This window comes from Stigmatopora nigra, chromosome 3, assembly GCF_051989575.1.
Source record: "Stigmatopora nigra isolate UIUO_SnigA chromosome 3, RoL_Snig_1.1, whole genome shotgun sequence".
NCBI lineage: Eukaryota > Metazoa > Chordata > Actinopteri > Syngnathiformes > Syngnathidae > Stigmatopora > Stigmatopora nigra.
This window is the reverse complement of record NC_135510.1, coordinates 4,771,669-4,797,225: the sequence shown is the minus strand read 5'-3', so window position 1 is coordinate 4,797,225 and position 25,557 is coordinate 4,771,669. Positions and strand designations below refer to the sequence as shown.

Here is a 25,557-nt window from a genome sequence, read left to right as displayed (position 1 = left end):
TACAAAATAAAATCAAAACTTTTGAAACACAATGAGTCCCTTTGGCTTTTTCCCGTTAATAATTTGCAAAAATCTAACAGTTATTACTTCAAAATATTACTTTTCCTTTCATGCCACTGTTATCACGTCATTTGACACTTTCGGTCTTCAAAAAATGTGTTCAAAGACTCGAGGCGGCCAGAAAAGCAACAGGCAGTGCTTAGTGATGCACAAAAATAACACTGTTTCATGGCCCTTTTTAAAAGCTAGCCGGGACCACCTAGAGGTCTTAAATGAGGCAACACAGGCTGACTTGGCTGCAGTAGGAAATTCTGTGTTCTTGTTCCTTTATCAAACTAGGAAGCGTACTAAAGCAACGTTTCTGCATTTTATGACAGCCAAAAACAGATGATAATTGTTGATAGGCCCAAATAAAAGATTAAGATTTCTTTTTACTTAAATAGCCACAGGCTTTACCGGAATTACCATACCGTTGAGACGGGCAGTTTTGTTAATTAAGTTATTTTTCACGCATTTCAATCTAGGCCGCCTCTTCATAAAAAAAAGGAAAAAGAAACAAAGGCATTGCCCTAGAGCTAACATCACCAACATGAGATATCTTTGTCTCCGTGGTTACAACTCATTTGAGAACCCCGTCTTGTTACAAGGCAGGGACCCTAGCCCTGCCACAACGAGGCATCTTGTGTAACGAGACAACTGAGCATGCCACTTCCGCCCAGCCATGAGATAGCTAGAGGCTAGGACGCAAAGTAGTTGGGGGTTGGGACCAGAGTAATGGTTTCCAGAAGCCTCTCTGTAAACTATAGGATTGTTTTTTAGAAAATCCAGGAAGCTTAGTCATGGTAATGCGCAAAGGAAGAAGCTTGTGGAACTTTTGCACAAAGAACTATTGCACTTTCCATGTTTGCCAAAGAATAAAAACATATTTTTTTCCGCTTGGTGAAATTTCATAATTACTTTTTAACAAGTGACTACGCTGCTAATTCACTTAACAAACTTGTCGACCAACATTGTCAGAAACTGCCGTGAGCTAAGCTAGCTTGGACTGTAAATCATTTAAAAAGAATCAAGAAAAAAAAAAAACACCCAGGGCGAAACTTAGTAAAAACAACAATAGTGTGTCACCATAGCACTGCTTATTAGTGCCAGTATAACCTTTCAAGGGATGTAGTTAAGTGCAAATAACTCAACTAAAATCAACTTTAAGTAAATTGAAGGATGGCATTCAAAGTAGAAGTGCTAATAAATGAAGTTTCGGAAGATTCTTTTTAAGAACAAAAGCTTGTTAAATTCTTTGAGAACACATTCTTAACAAATGAAACATCTAAAAAGCCACGTTTTATCTATTGCTGTATTTTATTACTTTGCACAAATCTACCCATTCCCCTTCCTAAAGCCACTCAGATTTCCACGGCATTATTAGACAGCATTACTCAATTTGAAACTCTAATTTGGAGTTGAATTGTAAAAAATTGATGAGGGACTTTAATGACCAGTGAGTTGCATGCAAATGTTGAGGCGGACCACAAAGGAGTACCAAACGATGAACATAAAGCACTTGCTATTCTCTGGGGGAGCCATGCGTTGCAATCCATCTTTTTGTTATTGCCTTAACCCAATGCTAAATGTAGAGGTGCTAACTTATATCACTATTCCATATTATCATCATACAAGTTATATTCGCGCAAAGTGTGTTGGCACATTAAAGAAAATAAATAAAAATGCAACAATCAGCAGTGTGACTCTTAATCACGTCTAACAATATGTTTACGGCCACTTGAGATGAATATAAATGAGTCAAGGGAGATTTTACAGGATGCACGCTACATCCAACGGGGCCTACCTTCAAACGCGTCCTTTGCTTTTGCACCTGCACAGAGAGCTTTTCCATGACTGACTTAAACCCCCAGCAGGGAAGTTCTCTTCATTATTAATTTTTCAAATTGAAGATGAATTTAGTCACACATCTCTACCAAGTCCCATTGCTACGCTTAGTGCCTGTGTAAGTGTTTAAACCAAGCAGTCCATTTGGAATTTCCCAAGATAGTACAGAAATCATTTTGAATTAGAATGAAATGATTTAAATGGAGACACGTCGTGCAATTTAGAACAATTCTTGGGCGTTTTATTACCTTTCTGAGAGACGCTTATATCAATGTTCTTCGTGAATGAGGAATTATGTCAATTATATAAGACGCTTGGGAAAAGGAATTCAATAACAAAATTCTGTAACAATTTCAAGTGTTACAGAACATTGTCATATTCTAACAAATACAGCAGGCAAGGCAAATTAAAAGTATTGGAAAGAAGCTTCTAACAGAATGACGTAAAGATGTCATTACCGACAAGCCCAAACCCGCAAGATTAAAATGAGGCAGCCCAGAACTCAGTCTTACACCATCATCATCTGCGCCCTTGTTCATGTTAGATTAAAAAGTGTGATCTCACTCTTCAAAGATCCAAAACGTGCAACGCAATAGTTTTGCCGCCACACCGAGAACACAAAGTTAATCATCGCAGGTGTCGATTGGATGTTGAGAGTAGACGAATACGTGCAGTAATCCCAGTTCCCGAGCTCTCTTCTTCACAATGTCTCCTGTGTGCTGCACCAGAGTCAATATGCTGAAGGTTGTTAGATCATTCCCGCTAAATTATTCAGCAAAAAAATCGAACTGCTTTAACCATTCATTTACAATAGGCTGAAATTTGCATACACAAATGAAGAAAATGTGTATATTACATTCCTGGGATAGTATCTGTTATTTGAATAGAGATTTGCATATAGAATATGCATTGGTGAAATCCTTCAATGAATGAGGAATGTATGCATAGAATAAATGTAAAAAACACCTAATTACTCGGGGCTGCACCTGGTACCCAAAAGGATAGGAAAAGGGAAGACGGGTCAGATAGGGATGTGATAGGGCAGGGTGAGTGCAATGGAATTTAACCTGTGCACTGAAGTTTGAAATTCATTTGCAACATCCGGTTAACCAAGAAGAAGCAATTGATACTCGTCTCACTTAATCGGCCACACAGGCAATCAAGTTAGATTATACTACACTGGTCATGTGACATCTCCAATAATTACACATTGAGAGTTAAAACCTAACCTAATTGCCACCAAGTTCGATGAAATGAGACAAGAATCGATTGCTTATCCCTGATTATCAGACTGTTGCAGCTGGATATTTCATGTTCCAAATTACAATAAAAAAAATTCAATCGTAGAACGCCAAATACAAACATTGGGGATACAGATTTACTTTTATAGAGGGCAGACGAAAACTACATATCTACACTACATATCACTAACACTTCCATTTCTCACTTTCGATTGTCCTGGAGGAAAATTATGTTAAATACAAAGGTTAGTGATCCAGTAGATCATTTCCAAAATTCCTTTTCTGTAGAGCCGGAAGCAAGACATTCCACGTGAGGAGCAAGGACCATCTATCAAGAACCTGGAATTTTGGCCCAAACTCATCACTCTGATGGTGTCGGTTATCGATGAAGACCGGACAGCCTACACACCAGTCATTAATCAGTATGTATATTAACACACCAATCAATTAGCATATTGTTTTCGTCAACACTACATAATTGATTGTGTTTTTAGGCAAATGAAACGTCGCAATTTATACTTGTTTATGTGCACTGAGACTGCTTAGCGACAAGTCTGGTGATGCAGATAACCTCCAGATCCCCCATGACGTTTATTAGCAAGATTAAAAACAATTAATGAATGGGTTAATTTTATTCCCTACTCACCCAAGGTAATTAAGTCATATGGTCATTCTTACCCTCAAATTTAAGACTTAATTAAACGGCTCTTAACAATGCCATTGATGAAATAGTAGGTTGTAATTGCGGAAGATATGTTGCACACTCCACAAGAATAATGGCATTTATTGTTGCAAAAAACAAATGGTAATTTCTTCGTCATTTTTGCCCCACTTATACCAATTAGATATCCCTCTCATCCTTTGGTATGCAATCATATTTTTAGCTCATGTTCTGTTTCTTCTTGCATGTTGCTGATTTATGATGCTCATTACAACTGTTTATGCCCTGAGCTTCCGTCCCTTTTCCCACTCTCCTACACTGTCTAATGATAGCTCTCCGACAATTAGATGTATTTTCTCCATCTTTGTTTTGCTGGTCAAAGACCATAATGACCCGCGCTGTTATTTTATGGTAAAATCTGAAAAGTATTAGGTGTTGGTATATATTAGAAGGGCATAAACATTGAATATATAACATACGTATAGGACTCCTCATTTCGCTTTGTGGTTATTCTGCACAGTGGAGCGATTATGCTACCAGCTGAGGAATAGTTAGGATGCTCAGGAATTCCAGAAGAACTGACTTTTCTCCCAGCCAGGGAGCTCTTCATCTATAATCCTCCGCCCATGATTGTCTGAGGATATGGATAATTAAACCACTATCTTATAAAGTCAAATCTCTAACATTTATAGACGCAGATTTGTTGGCAAACAAGTTCTGTTAAATCTGTCCTATATTGTTATTTTTGTTTTATACTTCACTATCAGTTTTAGACCCATTTGACCACCTTTGTAAAGTGAATTGATTGGTATTTTTTGGCTCCGAGTCCGTAATTTTTTATCGTCACAATCTGGTTACCTTGCCACTTCAATCTATTTGAAAAGGTTATGATTCAATACAAAAAAGACAACAGTTCAATTAAAACTCAAGTTACTAAGCGATACGATGTAAAAACAAATTAGCAATGCTTATATTTGAAGTCAGATGAAATTGCTTTAACATTTGTACGTGACCGCAGTCATTATCATACTTCTTACTAGCTTGTACGACCAGTCCGATAATGCCCCGAAGCAAGTGCGAGGTCTGTAATTTGAGCGCTTAGTATTTTTAAAATGAAAACATGGATCGTTGGGCAACTGATGCTGAGCATCATGATATCCGGTGAACAGCTCAACAATTGGTGTATCTCAGAATTACCGTTGGATTTTGTATTGATTGAAGAGCCTGCTGTCGAGATATTTGTATCTGGTGCGAAAATAGGTTTCTGTTTTAACTCTACTAGCAACGTGGCAAGGCCTGATGGAAACACAGTTTGTATTTTTAAAAGACTAGGATGCACTCCCACCAAGTGTATTGTCTCACCGGACCATTCCGGCTTCCTCTTTATGCCACCCAGCAAAGCATTTCATTTGCGGAAATGAGTTTGACAGGAATCCATTTCCACTAGGTTTCCCCAGGAGCTCAGCGTAGGCAAGATCAGCGCGGAGATTACCTGGAACCTCTTTGCCCTGGACATGAAGTATGCCATGGAAGGTGAGTAGTATCAAAATTCAGTAAGCGATGACATGATGTTTAGAGACTATACAACTAGACTGCAAATCTGGGCTAGTTTTAATGGAAAATAAATGTTTTTGTTGACACCAAACTGACATCAACACTTCCAAGACCTTACTTCATTAACTGCTGACACAATACAATCATCTGCTTGTACTATTATCCTCACTGCCCACTCATTACACACTATTGATTCACACATTTTGTGGTGGATTCTCTGTATTTACTCGGATGAAATCTTCTCTTGATTGTTGTCAATGACAAACATATGCCCCACTTCCGGGGTGTGTTTTTGTTCTAATTAGCTGTTGTGAAGCTTTTTCAATTTCTTTTTACTTTGAGAAAAAAGGCTTTAGTTATCCACCATAGTTATTTTCTTTTGCAATCCCTGAGTGTTAAAAATGTTGAAAAGACTTGATTTTCTCAAGCCTAATGTTTTGTTAGCCTCTGAAGGGGGTTATTTTGGCAAATGATGTCTTGCTTCAGTGTGAGCGACAGCTTTCTCATGTCAAATTAAAAGTTGACAGCAACAGATTCCAAAGACTAATAGCACACTTGGGATGAACTCTGAGTTGTGGACATCTACGTGTTTGAAATAAATTCGCTGCTCACAAATTCCTGAAATTTCTGTACTTTGTCTATCTGTGGTGAGGATTTGAGGTCAACCAAGAGAATCGTGTTTATGTCCAAATAATCATGGAGCGAACCAAGTGTTTTGATAAAGGTGGAAGCACTGAGCTGTTTTAATGCTTCAAGACTGAGGTTTCTGGTTTAATCATGGCTTCTGACTTTTACTCCCAAAGTGAACGCTCCTTCTGCTGCATCTTATTCCCCTAAAGACTGAGAATACTTCCAATAGATGATTGAGCAAGCTGTTTCTGTTAGCTAAGAGCCGCCAGGATCAACCTGTAGGTGGGATGCAAAAGGGAGTTGTGAATCAATATTACTGTTGCCTATGTGTGTGCACGGATTTATGTGACTGGGAGAATGTGTTTGAGTGTGTACACTAGAATTAGTTTTTATTGCACCAGCATGGTGACACAAAGCATTTAGGCACTAGGAAAAACTGAGTAATATACTCGTAGTTGAAGATTTTGACGCAATAGCAACTGTATTTGTGTCTATGTTGAAAATATAGTATAATCACAAAAGTATCCAAATGAAGGACCGTTGCTTAAAAGTTATTTGATCATTTTTTAGACAAGAATTGCAATATTTTCAGTGATCTTAACTGCTACTATTAAATAAATGTTTGAGGTGTGGTATTAGAATTAGGCAGGAGTTGTCTTTAATAAGGTGGTGTCAATTTGTCCTCTAATTTTCTTCCCCTCCACATTATTGGTAAGAAATCGTGCAATATGGAGCACCAAGCAGCACATGCTCCGCACAGATGCACCTCATTTGTCTTGTCGGCCTGATCTCCTCACGTCAAAGTCAGCTTTTATAGTGACAGAATACCTCCTGATGTGTAGGAGGAGCATTTTCCTCCACCAAGGACAGGTTGGCACCTCTAATACCATATTTAATTGACTGAATGAAATGGTTACATCCCCATTTATCGGGGTCATCTTTTCGCCCTCTTTATCTCTCTAGAAACCATAAAGAGTTATTTACTGTAAATGAGTGTTCACAGTAAGAAAGGTAAAAAAGCTTAACACATCACAATAAGTCATTTAGTATATAAAGAATTGCTAATGAAAAGTATAATGCAACAGGATGAAAATGTGTAGTGATTGATGAAAATGATAAGCAACTACAGGTGCTTTTCTTTTTTAACCCTTTGAGATGTAATGCAGTATTATGGGATTAATATACATTTGTTAAAGGCTCTTGTACATGTTTCGAGACTGATTTGTAATCCATACTTTGAAGAAAATTTGTCTTGCAAATGGATTTTCTCTTGCAAACATTTACCTTCAGCATAAGCCTAAAATAAAAGATTTTTTTCCTCTCTAAAAATGACAGATCACCGAAAGTAGCCTTCAAATTCAAATATTAAGTGTCAATGTCCTTACAGCCGAAGTATTTACTTGCAGCTTCTTCCATAATGCACCACACTGGGTCGCCATGGCAACCACATACCAAACGAACATCCAGAAAATTGCAGACACGGAACATACACACATTTTAAGCACGAATAAGAGTGATGCAGCAATGAGCTGCTGAACTCAAACATCAAATAGAAGTCACACAGAAGGAGGGACATGATTACATAAGAAGTGTTAAGAGAGACACCCTGAAGGATGCCGCCATATTTGTCCGTGCATCAATGTTGCGTCAGATTGAAAGAATGGCAAAAAGGAGTGTGTGTGTGTGTGTGCACATGTGCATGACTTAATCAAGGCTGTGATGCATCTTTTGATTCCTGCTATAAAGGTCTTTTTTATGCGGCTTTAAAAAAAAAGATGCTAACTTTAGCATCCCTGTGTTAATCTGAATGTGGGAAGAAGGGAAGACAAAGAGGCAAAAGGGAGTGTGTGAAATAATGAATGAGCACACTTCCTTGTGCTTTTTCTCTTATTTATTCACCAGCACTTTCTGACACAGCCTTATTTTTGGTAGCACACTTTTTTTTTACATTTTTGTCACCCGAAATAGCCTATGCTGAACAATAATGGGTTTCTTTCTTAAGGCGGCAGCCCTGTATAATATTATCTGTTTCCAAATAGGAAGGGAAAAAGCAGTTGTTCACTTAATTGTCCCAATTTGAATTTAATCAGCAATCATTTTTGGACAGGATTTTCTCAGGATGAAATTACACTGAAATAATAAAAGTTTAATTTCATTTGAATTAAAATTTTGATGGAAAACTAAGTTGCTAAAATTCTTAAATACACTGGACTTTTTCACATGGTAGGAACGGTTTATCTTGTAATTTGAACTTCCGTTCAGTAGTTTGAAGTCAAAGTTTTAAGTAAATTATATTTGACTTTAAGTACATTGAATATACTATAATATATTACTCTAAATAGGAATCAAAAACATGCAAAATTGAGCTAGAAATTCATTTTTTTGACGATATCAGGTGCAAGGTATCAATTCAAGTTCTGGTCATTCAGAAATTATAAAATATGGGTTACAAACTTGATGCTGCATAAAAATCCACTCATTTAGTCAAGTGCACAATACTATTATCTTCATAAAATGAGTTAGAGATATTCAAAACAAGTTCACTATGAAAAAATATCAGGCGCTTAGTACTTATAACTCAAATGAAAATTATCTACAAAACCTTGAACCTTTTCTTTACAGGGAAGAGGGACCAGAATTTTCAAGAGATTTCAAGATTTACAAGAGTTGAAAGAAGGTGGATTATGCTTTTAAAAAAAATCTTGCTTTGACTCCATCTCCAAAAGCCTAGTCGTTTACAGCTTGCAGTTCCATATTCACAGCACGCATTTTCTTTTCTTTTACGGCTTTTGCTGGCGTAATATTGACATTCATCTAGTGTTCAAATAAAGTAACCAGTTTGAAATTCTGCCAAAATCATATCGCAAGTCCTGAAAGGCTGATGTGCACTTTGTTGATGGAGTAGATGTGACTAATGTTTAAGGCTATAAAATATGTGACTAAATTCTTAAAACAGATAGAAATACGAACTTGCTCAACCTAATCGGGCATTATTAGTCGGCTAGGTATGTTGAACCAAGTGCTCAATATGATGGAAACAATATTTTTTTCAAGCTTTAAGTATAAATATTGCAACACTATAGATGTTTAATCGCCATCACTAAAGCATACATAAAGGATATCATTTACGACCCCAAACTCCTGCAGGCCATAAACGCAAATCCTGCCTTTCAGAATAGCTTCGTTAAATATCAATCAATTCTTGCTGTAGCCGATGTAGCATGAATTGACCATCATAATGGTCTTGCCATATTTCATCATAGATCTTAGTCTAATAGAATATACTTCCTTCCTTCCTTCTCTTTGCCTGAGGATGGTACAAGCCCCAATGTACACACTGAATGGATTGAAGAATGTACACACTGGATGGATTGAATTAGAGCTTGGGAGATATATTCTTTACTATACAAAATTAGTTATAAAATCCTTACTTTGGAAAAAAATGCAAAATTAAAAACCCTTCACGAACACGTACCGTATTTTCACGACTATAAGGTGCACTTAAAAGCCTTAAATTTTCTCCAAAATAGACAGTGCGCCTTATAATACAGTGCGCTTTATATATGGCAAAATTGTCATTTATTGAGGGTGCGCCTTATAATGTGGTGCGCCTTATAGTCGTGAAAATATGGTACTTGCTTTCTAAGCCTGTCAGGTTAAAGGGAGTTGTCAATTTGTATTTTATAAAGATTCCCAAAGACTATTTAAGCCAAAATAATGTTCAGTGGGACAGGCCGCCGCCATATAAGGAAAAATGATCTTGTAGCTGCTGCCTGTCTGACTAATGACACGAAGGGGAACAACTTCATTAAGAATCCATTTCTCCCGCAAGCTAAATTTTATTTCAATTTGCACGAAACAAATTGATGGCTTATTGCTTTGCATGTGCCTCCAGACATCAACAATGTTTTTCAATGTGTTGCTCAACCAAACTAAATTTTAACACTTTATATGACACTGACTTAAATAATAGGATGCCATTGCTGGCCATTGCAATCCATTCCGACCCTTGCAATCAAAGCGGATCGGTAAAAGATGAGCATTTATAACCAATCCTCACATTTTAGATTAACTAGAGGACTGTCACTGACAATGGCAAGCAAGGAGGTCAATAATAGGAAATGTAAAAAGCTACTTTAGCGAAATTATGTGCTCATCTCAAAATGCATTTTTGATTATCTTAATTTGAATAGTAATAATTTTGTTCTCTTTCACATCATCCAAAAATGATATGTAATTATTCCATCAGATTTGGCATTCATTCAAATGTTAACTGAGGTCTACATGATGACCCAGAATTAGAAATTCACTACACTAGTCTATATCGTTATTATATAAAATCAAGTCACTTGCCTTAAAAAAAGGTTAAGTAACAAAGGGTACATTTATTTCAGTCTCAAGAGTTATTCAACAAAATATTAACAAATGAATCCTTTATTTTGACGTCTTAAAAGGAAACTGAATTAAATCTGTCCCTATTCTCATGCCCATGTCTAATCATGCGGATGGTCAACTGATGATAATTTTAGCAAGCTGCTGTACTTTGTCATTGTATTTTTTTTCTTTTAAGCTATAACTGAGAGGGTCCCTTGTGATTCGCTATGCCCTAGTAGGAGGGACATCAAATAAGATGACACCCTCACCAGGGACCCCAAGCCTACCCCTTAGGGATAGTCAGCATTGTTTAGCCACAAAAGAGCATGTTTTGCTATCGCAAGCTTAGCAACAAATGGAACAATTGCCTTTTGCCCATAGGCATGCTGCCAAGCATTTTGCACAACAACAGTGAATCAACATAATAACAGTGGTTGGTGTGTTGATCAGTCAATACCACACTAAAAACAGTGCCAATGCCAAGTGTAGGGACTCATTGGTATATTTAAGTAATCAAAACTCCAAGTAAAACAGTCAGTAGCACTCAACAGGGAGCTGAGAAAATGACAATACGGAAAATGTGTCGGCCCAAAAAATAGCATGTGTCATCTTGTCCATCTGTTGTCTTTGTTCACATTTAAACATGCACATGAATACAAGGCAGTCGGTAAGCTGTGTTGCAGTGGAAGAAGACCGCATGAGAATGGATTTGCATAAGCAATATGTATGAATATGCGCGAGCTGACCTTCACAAGTGACAGATATATACAATGAGGCACCAAAGACCTCTTAGTGGGCACTTCAATAGGTTCTCCTTGCACTTCTGTTCATGAGATACAATAGACTTGATAGTAAGTGAACACTGTAAAGACAGGAAACTTACATAGCTTTGTTTAATAATTATTGTTGCTTTGTGCATGAATTAATTCTAAGAATAGTATGGAAGCAATCATTATAGTTACTTTTTTATACCATTCATTGTCTCTATTCCAGTAGACTTATTTACCACCCCAACCTGTGCATGGCTGGTTGTTTGTCTCCTTGTGCCCTGTGATTGGCAGACAACCAAATCAGGGTATTTTTAATGAATTAAATCATTGGCTGAATTAATGTTTTGCAATTGGATTTGACGTCTACTGCCGCTATTGGCATTGAAACATGGTCATTTTATTTTAATGGTCTGATAAATACACACCAAAAAATCACTTGTCACTTCCCTTTCCCAGTAGAAATTGTTGAATGTAAATCATTAAAGGCCTTTCTAAAAACAACACTGATGACTCACCGCCAAGAAGTCACGCATCTTTGCCGTGTTTTCCTGTGAGACTCCCAGTGGACTCGTTTCACGTCCCTGGGACTCTCCTTCTATTTTAGGCTTCAAGCTGTGTTGGGCCTGAATGGAAAAAGAGGTTCCTTTGCTAAGTCAGGGTTGCTTAAATCACATAAGTAAAGATAAAACATATGCAATATTTAGCAATATATACTTGTGGATTCAGAACTCTGAATACTTTGTTTTTGACACTCCCAAAGAGTCATTTAAAGTTCGCCAATTTAAACAAAGAACACAGTATTGTGTGTATTTTTACTTCTCAGCCATGTTAAAAATGCCACTCTCCCTCAAAAAGCCAGTCCAGCAATAAGCACCAGTTAAATGACAGCTGCACAGCTGTGCCTCGTCTGGTCCTAACAAGCTGGCGTGACATCCACCAATCCCAAAATAATTTATTACATCCATAACATAACCATAATCCACACTTTTTGAGTACTCTACAAGAAAATCATTACAAAATACAATGAAACTACACAAATTAAAAAATGGAAAGAGGATGCAGCAAAACATTTATGCTGATGTAATGTATGTAAATGAACACTTAAGTTCACCAAGTGTTTCAATTCTCATAAATGGCACCCATCTGTTGGTGTAGGACAGCCAAGTGAAATGCTGTAAATAAATATAGTACAGTATGCAGCAATGGTGGAACCAATCTGCATGGGGTCCTTCACTTAATAGCCGGCGATATATTTTAATATGTATTGTGTGACGACAAACCGATGGGACAACAAACCATGTTCTCCCTTTGATTACTTTCCTCATTGACATGATGCTATTTCAGCAATGGGATAAAGATTTGGCTTCTAGAAAGACAACTTACTTTTTTCACATTTCTTTTTCTAGTTCAATCTAATCCACCCTTGACAGTTGGGGGTAGATGGAAGCAGCGATCCCAAAGGAGGGGAAAAGGTGCTGCCTGGTTTCATTTAAGGAAGGATATTGCAGTGCATTGAAAGAAGGTCTTTTACTTGGGCTCCAGGGATTCTTGCCAAACTGTCAACATCCATGCACGAGTTGAACAAATCCAACAAATATTTAGTTAAACGGAAGGCTTGGTTGGAGTGAAGTGGAAAAAAAGGTTTCTGTGAGGCGAGATGCAAAAGCGAGATTTTTGTTGTGTGGCAATTCAAAGAGTAATGATAAAATGAAAGGCAAAACAAATATGACATTTGCTATGCCGCTTTCTGTGAAAAGCACTAAATCGCCTTCACAATCTTCCTCCTTATTGGAAGCCAGTGACACCCAATATCCTTTTGCTTTTGAAAATGCAACAAGCATGTGTATGGGGAGAAAACATATTTAAACACCTGGCAATATTTTCCGAGAGCTTAAAGAGCAGTGTAGGATGGCAGGCTTAGTTAGCACTATTCATCAGGCTAAGCACTCGTGGTTCTTATCGGGATTAAGGCGTGACAGCCAAGTTGCGTTGAGCTAGATCCAAACCCGTCTATTGAGTTACCGTCGAGGTGGTGGTGCGAGTTAAATGGAAGCAGTCATGTATATTAATTTCTTATTGTTGGGTTATTCAGCTTCATTTTTGACAAGGTGCTATGCACAATTATATTAAGACTTTGCATGAAATAGGTTGAAAATGTCAGTGTTCGATTCCTGACATAAAAAAAGTTAGATTTGATGAATGGCGTGTTGAATTTGCACTACTATTGCTGTTTTTTTATATGTTGCCTGAGTGGTTAACACGCCAGTCTCACGGTTCTAGGGTCCTGGGTTCAAATCCAGGTCAGTCCAGCGGTGCTCAGACGTTTGGTCACCGGTCTTTTGGTCACCAGTCAAATGGTGACAGCGTGTTTACTTTTGAAACCATCTCTCAAAATTATATTCATGAGAGAGAGTTTAATATCTAAAAGAGAGAGTTTAATATCTAAGTACATTTCATCGACGACCAAAAGACTGGCGACCAAAAGACTGGCGACCAAAAGACTGGCGACCAAAAGACTGGCGACCAAAAGACTGGCGACCAAAAGATTGGCGACCAAAAGACTGGCGACCAAAAGACCGGCGACCAAATGTCCGGTCACACAGTCCAGTTTGCATGTTCTCCCTGAGCCTGTGTGGGTTTTCTCCCGGTACTTGGAGAATATTGTGATATGTGATTTTAACTAAACAAGGCACTTTTATTGCGTTTTTTTTTTTGTTTATCTGTTGCCTGAGTGGTTAACACGTCAGTCTCACAGATCTCAGGTCCTAGTTTCAAATCCAGGTCAGTCCACCTGTGTGGAGTTTGCATTTTCTCCCCGGGCCTGCGTGGGTTTTCTCCAGGTACTTGGAGAATATTGTGATCTGCGATTGTAACTAAACAAGTAAAAAAATAATATTTGTATTCACCAGATGGCTTTGTGAAAACATTCTCTTGCGGGTGTTGGTGTACTTTGGCAACAGTAAACCTCATATGTATTCTCCTTTAAAAGGGAAATGCCATCTATACAGTCTGCTTATCTTGACTTTTCATTCACACCTCATGCACGCGTTTGTATGAGCTTTCCTTTCACTGCATTTTTAATCTCGTCCTGGAGAAACTTGACAGAGAATTTACTCTCGTCTTGTACCGCTCTTCACTTGCGTGACTGTATTTTTTCCATTTTCTTTTTTTTTGATGGCACCTGCCCAAGCAAATTTTGTAGATTTTTGGGTGTGACGCTGCCAAAAATGCATCAAATATTGTATTCTATTCCTATAAAAGCATCCGATTTTAGTGGTCCAACATATCTTATTCCACAGTTTTTGCCTTGCAAGAAGTTGGAAAAGAAATGTCAGATAAACTGGAAACGATTTAAATTTGCGTTTGCATATCACATTCATTTTGACAGCCTGTTTAACCACGATCAAGGGATCCCAATGAAAGGTTTAATTGTTCCAAAATATGTGAAGCAAGCTAGATGTAACGACCCAGCATCAATTCAGCTAAAAAGCGATTTATTCTGAGTTTCTCTGGAGTCATTCAAGGCTTTTCTGTCTTTTCTGAAGCTAGCTGCTGGCCACTTTTCGTTATTTAATGCCATCAATAGCTACAGGGACGCTGGCATAATTGTGCCTGTGAAGATTTTTGTTAAAAGCCTAAACAGTTTCCTTACTCTTTTATTATGAATATTTCTTTACATTGTTCTCTTTGAGTTTGAATGGCTGTTTTTCTTCAAAAAAACATTTTATTGGATAATATTAACTGTGTAGGTAATCCAGTGGGGCTTCACCATTCATGCATAAACCTCGGTAACCGGTTTCCTTTTCTTGTGTTTTAATCTGCATTCCAGAGCATGATAAGCACCGCTTATGCAAAAGCACTGAATACATGAATCTTCACTTCAAAGTCAAATGGTTCCATAATGAGTATGTGCGCGAAGTGCCAGCCTTCAAGGGGGTACCACCGGAATATTCTCTGTAAGTAATAACCAACACTTTCCTACAAGTACACACAATCTATCAGTATACACACAAAATGTATCGCCTGTGAAAACATGCTTTCACCCTGAAATGCCATACTAGGTGAAACAGCTTATCGGAATTCCCTTTTAAATCTACAATAGCAATATTTTTGCACCAGTTAGTTAAGAAACACTGAAAAAGCATTGTGGAAAAGGACTAAGTTAATAATATAATTTTGAATGTGTTCCATGATAAGAAGTGAAAGTTCAAATAAATGATTTTGCTACACATGGTTTATTGGCATAGTTGGGCAGCACCAAAATAATGTCTGAAATGTAACAATGAGTGTGAGGTAAAGATAAATGAAGTTGTGTCAGGAGTCACTTTGTTCTAATGGAGTCTAACGTTCTCACCTGATTTGAGCCAAGCGCTTTCGTGAATGCAACTCATTTTGAATGAGTGTTTTCTTCTTCAGATGGTTCGAGCCATTTGTCATTCAGTGGCTCGACGAGAATGAGGATGTGGCCATGGATTTCCTCAATGGGGCTCTGGAGAGAGACAAGAAAGATGGCGTGAGTTAAAATGGAAAGCATACAGAGGTTTCTGTGAGTTCTCAATGAAATATTTCTTTTTTTTAAACTGGTCAAAGACGGCTGCCTAAGAAGTCATCTTCTACAGATAAAAAGTCATTTTAAAGAGAAGAAAGTCGAGATTATGAATGGGACTTGATACAACAATAACAAACCAACATAACCCTTATATGTCATATCCAGATCCAATGCAGTATTCTTTCTTGTGTTTTTATTCAACTACAGTTCCAGCAGACGTCCGAGCATGCTCTCTTCTCCTGTTCGGTGGTGGATGTGTTTACACAGCTGAACCAAAGCTTTGAGATCATTAAAAAGCTGGAGTGTCCGAATCCTCAAGCTCTGGCTCACTTCATGTGCCGCTTTGCCAAGGTCTGGTCTTTTGGGAACTAATATATCTATTGGGGACCAAAAACATCCCCCAATATTTGTGCAAAAGTATATCATATGCAAATGATTTTTTTGCTAAAAGGACATTTTAATAATTATTTTTTTACCTTTTAAAAAATAATTTAATAATGATAATGTGGACATTTTTATTTAATAATTAAATTTGAATATTTCCTGTATGTTGAAGCAAAAAAGTGGATTCACAAAGTTTTTTTTATAATTAAAAAAACTAACAAAACATTACAAATATTTCTAAATGAAACTATTTTATTTTATTTATTTTAATAATTTCAATGAGAAATGTAAAGGAAAAAATCAAGATAAAAGAAGAGAATACTTGCAAATAAGACTTTTGAGGTCAACAAACACTCGCAATGGAATACAATATTTCTCCTCCTCATAGCCTTTTTATTCAGTAAAAGCCAACCATATTGATCTTTATGCTTGTTCTTTTCCCTATACGTAGCTGTAATTCCTTCATAGGAAAAGCAAATATTTCAAAAATAATGCTGACTCTCTTTTCCCCATACAGACTATCAATAAAGTTCTTCTGCAGTATGCTGCAATCATTTCCAAAGATTTCCCTTTATATTTGACCAAGGAGAATGTGGTAAGTGTGATCCATTGATGCAAATTCATGACAAAGAGTTGCGATAAATATTTCAGGTCCATCCCGAAGACACTTTAACAGGAAATAGAAGCGTTGTCAGCCGACTCGAGCACTGTGGGCCGTAATGCACTTAAATGTGTAATTACTCATCTCCCGACTGGCCCAAAGACGTTGTATTTTTTGCCCTCTGCGTCAGATGTTTAATGTGACAGATGAGCAAAGAATTAACTCGAGGGGGGCCCTTACAGCACCCTAATTACACCCACTGGTCTTTGCTGTGTGGTACATATTTCTTTTTCTTTTCACTCTGGAGAAAACAGATATCCTGCTCCACAAAGGGAAAAAAAAGGCATCCGAGTCATGCAGTGGCGATAATACATCAAACCAAATGCAATTGGTTTAATGATGTTTGTTTCTTTGCATTGTGACGCAGCGTTGATAAATGCAGCAATGCATTAACTTGACTCAAGAATATATTTCATTTCTATTTTAGTATTGTAGCTGAAGAAAGCCTTAAATATACACAGAATATCATGAGGACGGTGTGTAGACGACTCAATAAAGATTTTGAGTTGTGATTTATAAAGTTGCCACTAACATTTTGTCCTCTTTCAATTTGATGTTAAAATGTTAATGTTCAACACAACGCATAAGCTTTAAATCAAACTACAATAGGACACAAAAGTGAGAAAGGAAAATAAGACTTTTAAGAATGTTTTCCGTATCTTCTAGTTTAATATACCCCCCCCCCATTTAATATTATATCAGATTGAAACTACTTACTGCTGAATAAAGTCTGAGTTTGAATTTTAATGAACTTAAGTATCTATAATTATGCCCCTATGAACAACATACAAATCTTGCCAAAAAAGCTTAGTTTCCATTTAATAAACCCGGGGATATAAAGCGGCGGGGTATAATAAATGGCGCACAAACGAGAGGCTCAAAAAACCAAAAATAATTTAATACACCCGGGTATATTAAACAGTAAAATACGGTACATGATTTTATCTGTCACTAAAATACTAAGTTACAGCATTAAAGGGCACTTTCGACAATTGTCATCCTCTGAAAGGTTAAGGATCGTATTCTGTTTCAGAGAAATCTTCATTTGCTATATTCATTTTCTAATCAACCAATAGTGATTGCTTTGTTCATTACCAATGAAGTACATTCCTACTATTTAGCAAAAATAATGCACGCCATGTTCAGCTAACTAAAAAAAATGGGAAAGGAAGAATGGGAACGCCTGAATTACTGGCAAGCTGGCATAAAAAGTCTACGTGATTAATGCTCGTCATCTGTTAAATATGTCGGGGAACCGAAAAATCGTTATGTCCGACGTATTCAGAGCGGGCATTGCTCTCCCTGTAGTATTATGTTGCTCCACAGACTGACAATGTTGTGTAGACCCCTTGCATTTCTTGTATAGATGATGTGTCAGGAAATCAAAACTGATAGATGTTTGCGATCCCTGCACATTTTTTCCCTTCGTTTGTTGACGTTTTTGCAATAGATTTTCCATTTCATGGGTAAGTCGTAGCCCCACATGCTGCTTCCGCACACTTGAGGTTGTCATTTATTTCTGTGAGACGTCGACATTAAATATGTATGGCATGCTGACGGTCATTTGTTTCCAACCCCTTCTGACAGCCCTGCATTCTTCTCAACAACATCCAGCAGCTCAGAGTCCAGTTGGAGAAGATGTTTGAGTCCATGGGAGGTAAACAGGTATGTCTCATTTACCAAATTGGCTTAGAAAAGTAACAGAAGCTTAAACTAGTAGACCTCACACAAGCGCTCAGCCCAAGGAATGAGTGCTAGGTCATGATTATGTAAATCATCATTTCAGGTGACATTTATTGGAAGTGAAAAGTCATTGACCCTGACAGTGTTTCCCCATAATCCTTCCTTCAGTTTCCCTTGTATCAGTCCTGTCGACTATTCTGGCCTGTCAGTTTGTTGCCATCTTATTTTCACTTCTTATCTTCTCATGCTACCGTAAAGTTTAAATCGTTTTTCCCACTTGTGACGTTGGCTATCATGAAAAAGGCTTGTTTTGTGTAATTGTGGTCAATTAATCAGTATTTTCAACACAGTGTTCCGCACTTGAACGTAGCAGGTGTCAGAGAAGGGATGGGTAGCCAAATGGATAGATTGATGGGACAGGTTTGCAATAGTATGGGAATTGTACTCTTCGCAAAACACCATTTCATTTTCCGTCCTTTTAGGTACACTGGAATACAGGGCGCACTTTCAAATATCTAAAAGTGTGTTTCATATACAAGCCACACCGGATTATTAAAACACAGTAGTGGTGGTGTTGGTGGTGATAGTAGTAGTAGTAGTAGTGGATTTTGTTATATACACCTCTCGATGGAGCTATAGTAATAGTAGTAGTGGTTAGGAGTTGCATATGGAACAGAGAGGCCTGTGATCTCTCACTGTCCAAGCACTTTTCTTAAGAGCAATGAAACTAGATGAATATTTTTCCAACACTCCATGTATGTTGTGATTTTCCTCTACATTATACTGCTCTTGCCATTTTACCGTTGCTAAGCAACAGTTCAGACCACTGCCACATTCCCAAAAATATGGCAAGTATCGGATTTAAATCCACATACAAATGTGACCTAGATCATATTTGAAAATGTCTGCTTTAATTTGACTCAGCCTATTTAGAATATGAACAAAAGATTTGGAGTTGCAGTCAGTTTTTACTTCTCAGAATTCACTGACAAATTGGTTAAAGTAGGATGACAAGCAGTTAGGCTGTGTAAACCCCCAAAAAATGGTCACCTGAAGAGATGTGTAGGGACTTTAATTATTAGAATGAGGCCGGTGTTTGGGGTAAATACTGACAATAATGTAGCTACAAAAACGGGAATCCTTCTGACAGAAGATCACGTCACTTTAGAGGTGGTACGCTGAGAACTTCTCTCAATTAACCATGTAGCTGTCTAGAAGATAAATCAGCATCGCCCATTCGCTAAGACCACAGCTATACCAGGATTATTAACTCGATAAAATTCAAATCCGCATTGACAAATGGTGTCTGAATCAGGATAGCAAGTTTGGAGATCAAAGATTTGTAAAATGTGTGAAGGATTGGCCAGCTTATAAAAGTGGTACAGCACAATGCAGATTTCCCACCCGATCTACTGGGATTCCAAAACTTTTTCAACAAGGTGCATTGAGATAAAACCTGTGTGAAACTCATCGCCTCACTGGCCACTCTAAAGATTATTCTAACTTAAATGCATGCTTCTTTTCAAGTATCTAATACCTTGTCTCGTCTTGCATTTTGTTTCCTGTTGTAATTCCCCCTGTCCCCGACATCCACCCTTCCCAATATCCCTTTCCTCTTTTCAATTTTTGTGTTCTCTCTCCAGGAGGAGGGGGTTGTGTCCTTCTGTAAGGTGTGTCTAATAGTACCTGTCAACAACCCTTTCCCACCATTTACCGAATGATGTAAAAAAAGCACGAACACGTTCCCTTTCTCTCCTGCCACCTTTCATATGCTTTTCTTTCACTCCAGCCCACCCGTCCACTCCGAAACCCTTCCAGCCGCATGTGCCACCGAGCATACGGAATTCGACTTGCCCATTACCCCTTAGGACAGATTGCTCTAGCTCACCATCCCAGGCAATATAGGGGAAATGACAAAAAAACATGCGTTTCCATCTATTTATTTTTAGCTTGCTTCCTTCCCCATTACCCTACCCTGTTTGCCAATCCTTTAATTAAGGCTAATTTAGAAATATGTCATTATAACTTGTTGCTGCTCCTGCCCACACATAAATACAGTCACACTCACAAACCTATCCATTATATTTTCAACAGGTCATTAAGCCTGTAGCCAGGTCACGATTTGGTTTCAAGAGGATGGCAAATTTTTATGTATAATATTGATGTTCCTAGTCTTGGTCATGCAGATCATAATCTGCTTCTCGCTAGAGCAGGTGTGTCAAACACATCTCATGACAAACGGATTTATCTCAGGAAAAGCTATTTGCAACTATGCGTATTGTTGACATTTCTCCTTTAGTTTTTCCTCTGTAATGATGACCATAAATTGCATAATTGCTTTCGGTTCGCAATGAACTTCTAAAGTGCCGATATTATGATCAAGAGCATGACTACATCAGCAATAACCAGACTAACATCCGTTTAATTATTTCAGTCTCGTTGGCTCCCAATTCTGTTGGCTGCATCTTGTTTTAGACAGTAGTTTTTCAACCATTCATTTAACCCGCTTGTGTTGCTTTCCGAATTACTTCCCTCAAACAACATATTTCACAGGACTAATTCTTGCCGTTTTGGTAGCTACAGAGGCGTAGCTTGACAATTCTCTCTCTTAGTAAACAGCATCATGAAGACTTTGATCTGAGCACATGTGAAGATCTGAAGTCAGATTTGAATTTGCAGTTCCTCGTGTATCAAGCACATTACTTGTATTTTTCCTCACTCACATTGCCATTAAAGTGAGGAACCTTAGAAAAGAGGGAAAACAGTTCCAGAGGTCAGGCAAAACCATTTCCTAGGAATTTGAAACTAATGCTTCTTTTCTACTATCACTCTAACCGAGCCTTATTTTATGAAATAACATGTGCAACATTCAAGCAATTTTTTTGACATCAGAAAAATCGTAGATGCCTCCGTGTATGATGTTAGGGTGATAGAAGAAGCAATATGTTCATAAGCGAGCATATGAATACGGTGCAAAAAGCCTGGGGAACAAACCAACCAAATCATTACTACAAAACACTGATATAACATAGATGTTTTATATTTGTGTTTTTTATTTCATAGCAACCCGATAAGTTAGTTTAATTGAATGCATGCACAGTAGTGTATATGAATTTGTAGTTACTACATCGATTCTTCAGAATAAAAGCTTCATTTAAGCTCAAGGCTAAGTACCAACACTTGTTTTTGTCTACCCTATCCATCATCTTGTTCAGGGGCCACTGGTGATTGTTCTTAGACATTGTTTTCCACCCAAGAAACAGCTCACACCCACATAGACTTGCCAATCAAACTGTGTCATGGCTCGTAAAGAAATGGACAATAAAATATCCACAATGTTTATTTCTATTGGTACTTTGGTTGCTGAAACTCAATTTCAAGATTATGGCTTTTTGTTAAATATATTCACAATTACAACAGTGAATTTGAAAACACTTTTTTTAATGATTGATTAATGTATTCACCACAAGGCTTTGCAAGTTTTCTATGGGCAACCCTGCACTTCATTTGCATTTTGGATTAAAAATAGAAAGAACATATGTACAAAACATGAACTAAAGCAAAGTAGTCCATATAGGAACACACTTGCCTTTTTTGCCGTACTCTCTCAGCTGGGTCAACTATATGCTATGCATTAGTGCACGCAGCATTGCCCAAGTGGGCTCCTGCTAGCTGGCTGCGTCTACTTTGCCAATGCAATGTCTTGTGGCCGCGCTTGGCTCGGAGCCATCCATTTGTATTCAAAGCGATGCTCGGCACAGATGGTACGCGGAACGAACGGGAGGCAAACAGGTTATCAAAAATGCCCCCCTCCCTGCCGTCCGTGCACACGGCCCCCTTCCTCATTTCAGCCCAGGCATCTGCAGAATTGTAAGATGGGGTGGCAGCTCTGTGGAGTCAAACCGTGCAGTAACTGTTAATCTTTTCTCCTACTATGACAGCTGGATGCAGAGGCCAGTGATTTGCTCAAGGAGCTGCAAAACAAACTCAACACTGTTTTAGATGAGCTCAGCGGCGTCCTCGGCTCCAGGTGAGTGTCAGTGGAAGCCATGCACAAGATTTTCAATTAGACAAATTATGCCACTAATCTAATGCACACACTTCAACTACGATCAGCTTCAGTAGTTTTAGCAAAGTCACGTTTAGCAAAAAAAAAACCTTTTTAAAAAAACTTACGCTGTTAATTTTTTACGGCCAGCCTTCGGGAGTTAACGACAATACTTTATTGCCTTATGTCTACCAAGCCATATTGTTGAGCGTTGTTCATTATGTTGACTTTTATACCTTTACGGGGAATAGTTTTCTACTTCAGGTTAGATCGATCGATGCTTAAACAAGGAAAAAAGTGTGAATACACATCACACAAAAACAGCACAAAGTAATTATTCTGTTTCGAATCCAAAGTTTCAAACCGGTGATTGAGGACTGCGTGAAGCAGATGAACCAAGAACTTGTCCAAATGAAAGGTTCAGCCAAGGGAAGTCACGCTGCCATGGATGCCGAGACTGTTCTTCGGCCTCTGATGGACCTTCTGGATAAAAAGTAGGTGTCATCTTGTTGTGTTCATTGGTTGCAAGTGGTGCAATTAGCTCTCAAAGAATTGTGCATGCTGAAACTATAACTCTTTGTAACACCCTTTCTCAAAATCAGAATGATACAAGAAAATGATTAATGTGAGAAAGACTATTTCTGAAACAGCCTCAAAGATTGAATCGCTTCAGCTGAGGTTTATAAATCTCTCTGTCATTGTCAAATGAGCATTTAGGTCAATGAAATTTTACAGGGGGAATCCTCTTTTTGCTATGGAAATCCTAATCCTTCCTCCCATCTCCACAATGTACTGCCATAAATAGAGGTACAGTACGAGTTCATTTCTGTCCCTCAAGGTATCAGTCATTGAATTCAGTGACACATTTTAGGATTACAGTAAACCACTGCTGTTTGTGGGGGATAAGGACAGAGCCCTACCTGGAATTGAAGAAAAACTGCAAGCAATGCACACACTCTTAGATGTCCCATTAAATTAAATTTCAAACTAATCTTACAACATTTACTTGACTAATAAATGGCTTACATATAATTTCGTTTTGCATCAGGTTTTTTAAAAATCTGCCGTCGGTCTACCATTGAAAGAGTTAATATAGTTAAGAATATTAAACATATTACAATCACGTCTACTTTTACGATGGCTTCCAAGCCAAGGAGATCAGATCAACAAAGGAAGGGTCATTGGCGGTCCAATCCCTGTCAGCAAAATCTGGAAATTGGGACTTCCAATGTAACTTCTCTGGTTGGGAAGGAGAACAGGCTAACGTGTAAGGTTCACAATGCAGTTGCCCATGGTGAGAGGCGACAAGCAGGTGTGGGCATAAACCCTCCAGTTTAGAGCCTGTACATTGGGGTTCACCCAAGTAGACAAGAAGGTAACCTCCCTGCACCTTCAGGTGGTAGGATGGGTCTGTATTCTTGACTTTGTTCTCCACCCATGTTTGGAGAGTGGTGACATTGAGTCCGAGGGGAAAAAGTCCAACCTCTGGGCAGCCCATGAAGGTATACAGCACACAATTCTTTCTGTGTCAAGAGTGCATAAGCAGTCGTTTTCAGGTTATATCCTTAATTACCACTCAAGGCAGTGTGTCCCTTGAGATTTTTTGAGAATGCAACATTCCCTCAGCCTGTATTTGGAATCCATCCACTCCACCTGGTTTGACTGATTGGTCTGCCATGATGATATTAAACTGTGGTTTCTTGGCTTGAACAAAATTGATCCATCGAGCATTGTGTGGGGCCAATGGCAAGCAGCCAACAGCCTGCAAGCCCTTTTAACTCAACGCTCTTGTTTGTTGTTACTGCAGTCCACGCCCTGTTCATACCATTGTCAACTTGTAAAATGATTTGTTATGGAAATGTGAAAAAAATGGAGAATGTTTTTTCTGCATGGGGAAAATCCTCAATCCTCCAAATCCTCCATGGGAATTAGTCTGAGTCAATGTCAGCCTGAAGATTTTAAAAAAAGCGCAACGAGTTGCATATTTTCTCTCATATCAGGCTTACTAAGACAAACATCTAATCCAATTATTTCTGTAGACATCTTGTGGAGCTGTTTAAAACATATGCTTGAAATGTTCAGTTGATTTTTTTTTTAACTCGTTTCAGTTTGATGCTATTCGCCAAGATTTGTGAGAAGACAGTACTGAAACGTGTCCTCAAAGAGCTATGGAAGATCGTGCTAAACACCATCGAGAGAACCATTGTTTTGCCGCCGCTGAATGACCAGAGTGTAAGTTTAATCAGAACTGCAAACTGGTTTCATTTAATCTTATCTCTGTTTCCATGAATAAATGTGCCGCTCTCCCTCTTAACTACAGTGAGAATATCCTTCAGGTACATCATGTTATGTCACAATAATTAAAAAAAATATTCTGTCTTCCAGCAGCAAGGAGCTCAGATGATCTTCAATGCTGCAAAGGATTTGGGGCAATTGTCTAAATTGAAGGTAATCCACTTTGATCATTGCACTGCTCATGCAGGTTTGCTTCATAAAACATTCTGGCGACCGTCAGTATACGGCACAGAAATTGTTTTATAGTCAGGCAGAATATGACAAATGCTGTAGGCTATTCATATTAAATGCACAGGGCTGTTCTTGTGTACTGTTATGCATAAGTATTACGTATTTTACAATCTTACAAGCATTAATAATATAAAATTGATACACTATATGAACACGAATGTTCACAAAGCAGCTGGATTTCCTAAACGTTTCAGTACTTGAACAATGTGCTGTTCTCTAACTGGAAAATTATTGGCTGTATGCAAAATAGGTCTTTCATTCTTGCATTAAACAGTATATTTTCTGGCCAGTGTTTCCAGGAGGTGCGACCGAAAGAAATGGCATTTTATCAATTAAATATAAATACCGCATTTCCAGACTACATAAGACGCTCTGGAGAATAAGTGGAACTCGTCAAAAAACGTGTTAGTCAGATTCAGTTGTGGTCTGAGAACTACCATTGGTCAATAGTGTCCTCCATGTCCTGAAGGACTTTACCAATAAATGCAGTTCTACATCAAGTCAATGTGTAATAAGGTTCAAGCTTGGGTTCACACTATGCCCAGAAAGATTATGCAACGTCAAGGAGGAATGGTGGATCCCAACATCTGTT

General features: G+C 38.1%; 1 protein-coding gene and 2 long non-coding RNA genes across 9 annotated transcripts in view; 1 reads left to right on the top strand and 2 right to left on the bottom strand.

Moving 5' to 3' along the window:
- Positions 1 to 11,953, bottom strand: part of LOC144194779 (uncharacterized) — a 71,625-nt gene extending 59,672 nt beyond the window's left edge. For both annotated transcript variants that reach the window (XR_013325971.1, XR_013325970.1), the window contains exons 1-2: positions 11,829 to 11,953; positions 11,630 to 11,737 (exon numbers count right to left, since the gene is read on the bottom strand). This is a non-coding gene — a long non-coding RNA (uncharacterized LOC144194779). The remainder of the gene's footprint in view (positions 1 to 11,629; positions 11,738 to 11,828) is intronic.
- Positions 1 to 25,557, top strand: part of unc13c (unc-13 homolog C (C. elegans)) — an 84,832-nt gene that overhangs the window by 48,606 nt on the left and 10,669 nt on the right. Inside the window, exons 17-28 of one of the 4 annotated variants that reach the window (XM_077714055.1) lie at positions 3,414 to 3,547; positions 5,234 to 5,319; positions 14,944 to 15,070; positions 15,531 to 15,627; positions 15,871 to 16,014; positions 16,565 to 16,642; positions 18,296 to 18,373; positions 20,035 to 20,061; positions 22,333 to 22,421; positions 22,796 to 22,933; positions 24,548 to 24,671; positions 24,828 to 24,887. In XM_077714055.1, the coding sequence (XP_077570181.1) occupies positions 3,414 to 3,547; positions 5,234 to 5,319; positions 14,944 to 15,070; positions 15,531 to 15,627; positions 15,871 to 16,014; positions 16,565 to 16,642; positions 18,296 to 18,373; positions 20,035 to 20,061; positions 22,333 to 22,421; positions 22,796 to 22,933; positions 24,548 to 24,671; positions 24,828 to 24,887 (1,182 nt within the window). Of the gene's footprint in view, positions 1 to 3,413; positions 3,548 to 5,233; positions 5,320 to 14,943; positions 15,071 to 15,530; positions 15,628 to 15,870; positions 16,015 to 16,564; positions 16,643 to 18,295; positions 18,374 to 20,034; positions 20,062 to 22,332; positions 22,422 to 22,795; positions 22,934 to 24,547; positions 24,672 to 24,824; positions 24,888 to 25,557 lie in introns of all 4 variants that reach the window. The other 3 variants (XM_077714054.1, XM_077714057.1, XM_077714056.1) reach the window with 3 other exon arrangements.
- LOC144194778 (uncharacterized) overlaps positions 15,471 to 25,557 on the bottom strand; it is a 29,113-nt gene continuing 19,026 nt past the window's right edge. For 2 of the 3 annotated variants that reach the window (XR_013325967.1, XR_013325968.1), the window contains exon 4: positions 21,448 to 22,922. This is a non-coding gene — a long non-coding RNA (uncharacterized LOC144194778). Of the gene's footprint in view, positions 15,604 to 21,447; positions 22,923 to 25,557 lie in introns of those variants that run through there. The other variant, XR_013325969.1, reaches the window with a different exon arrangement.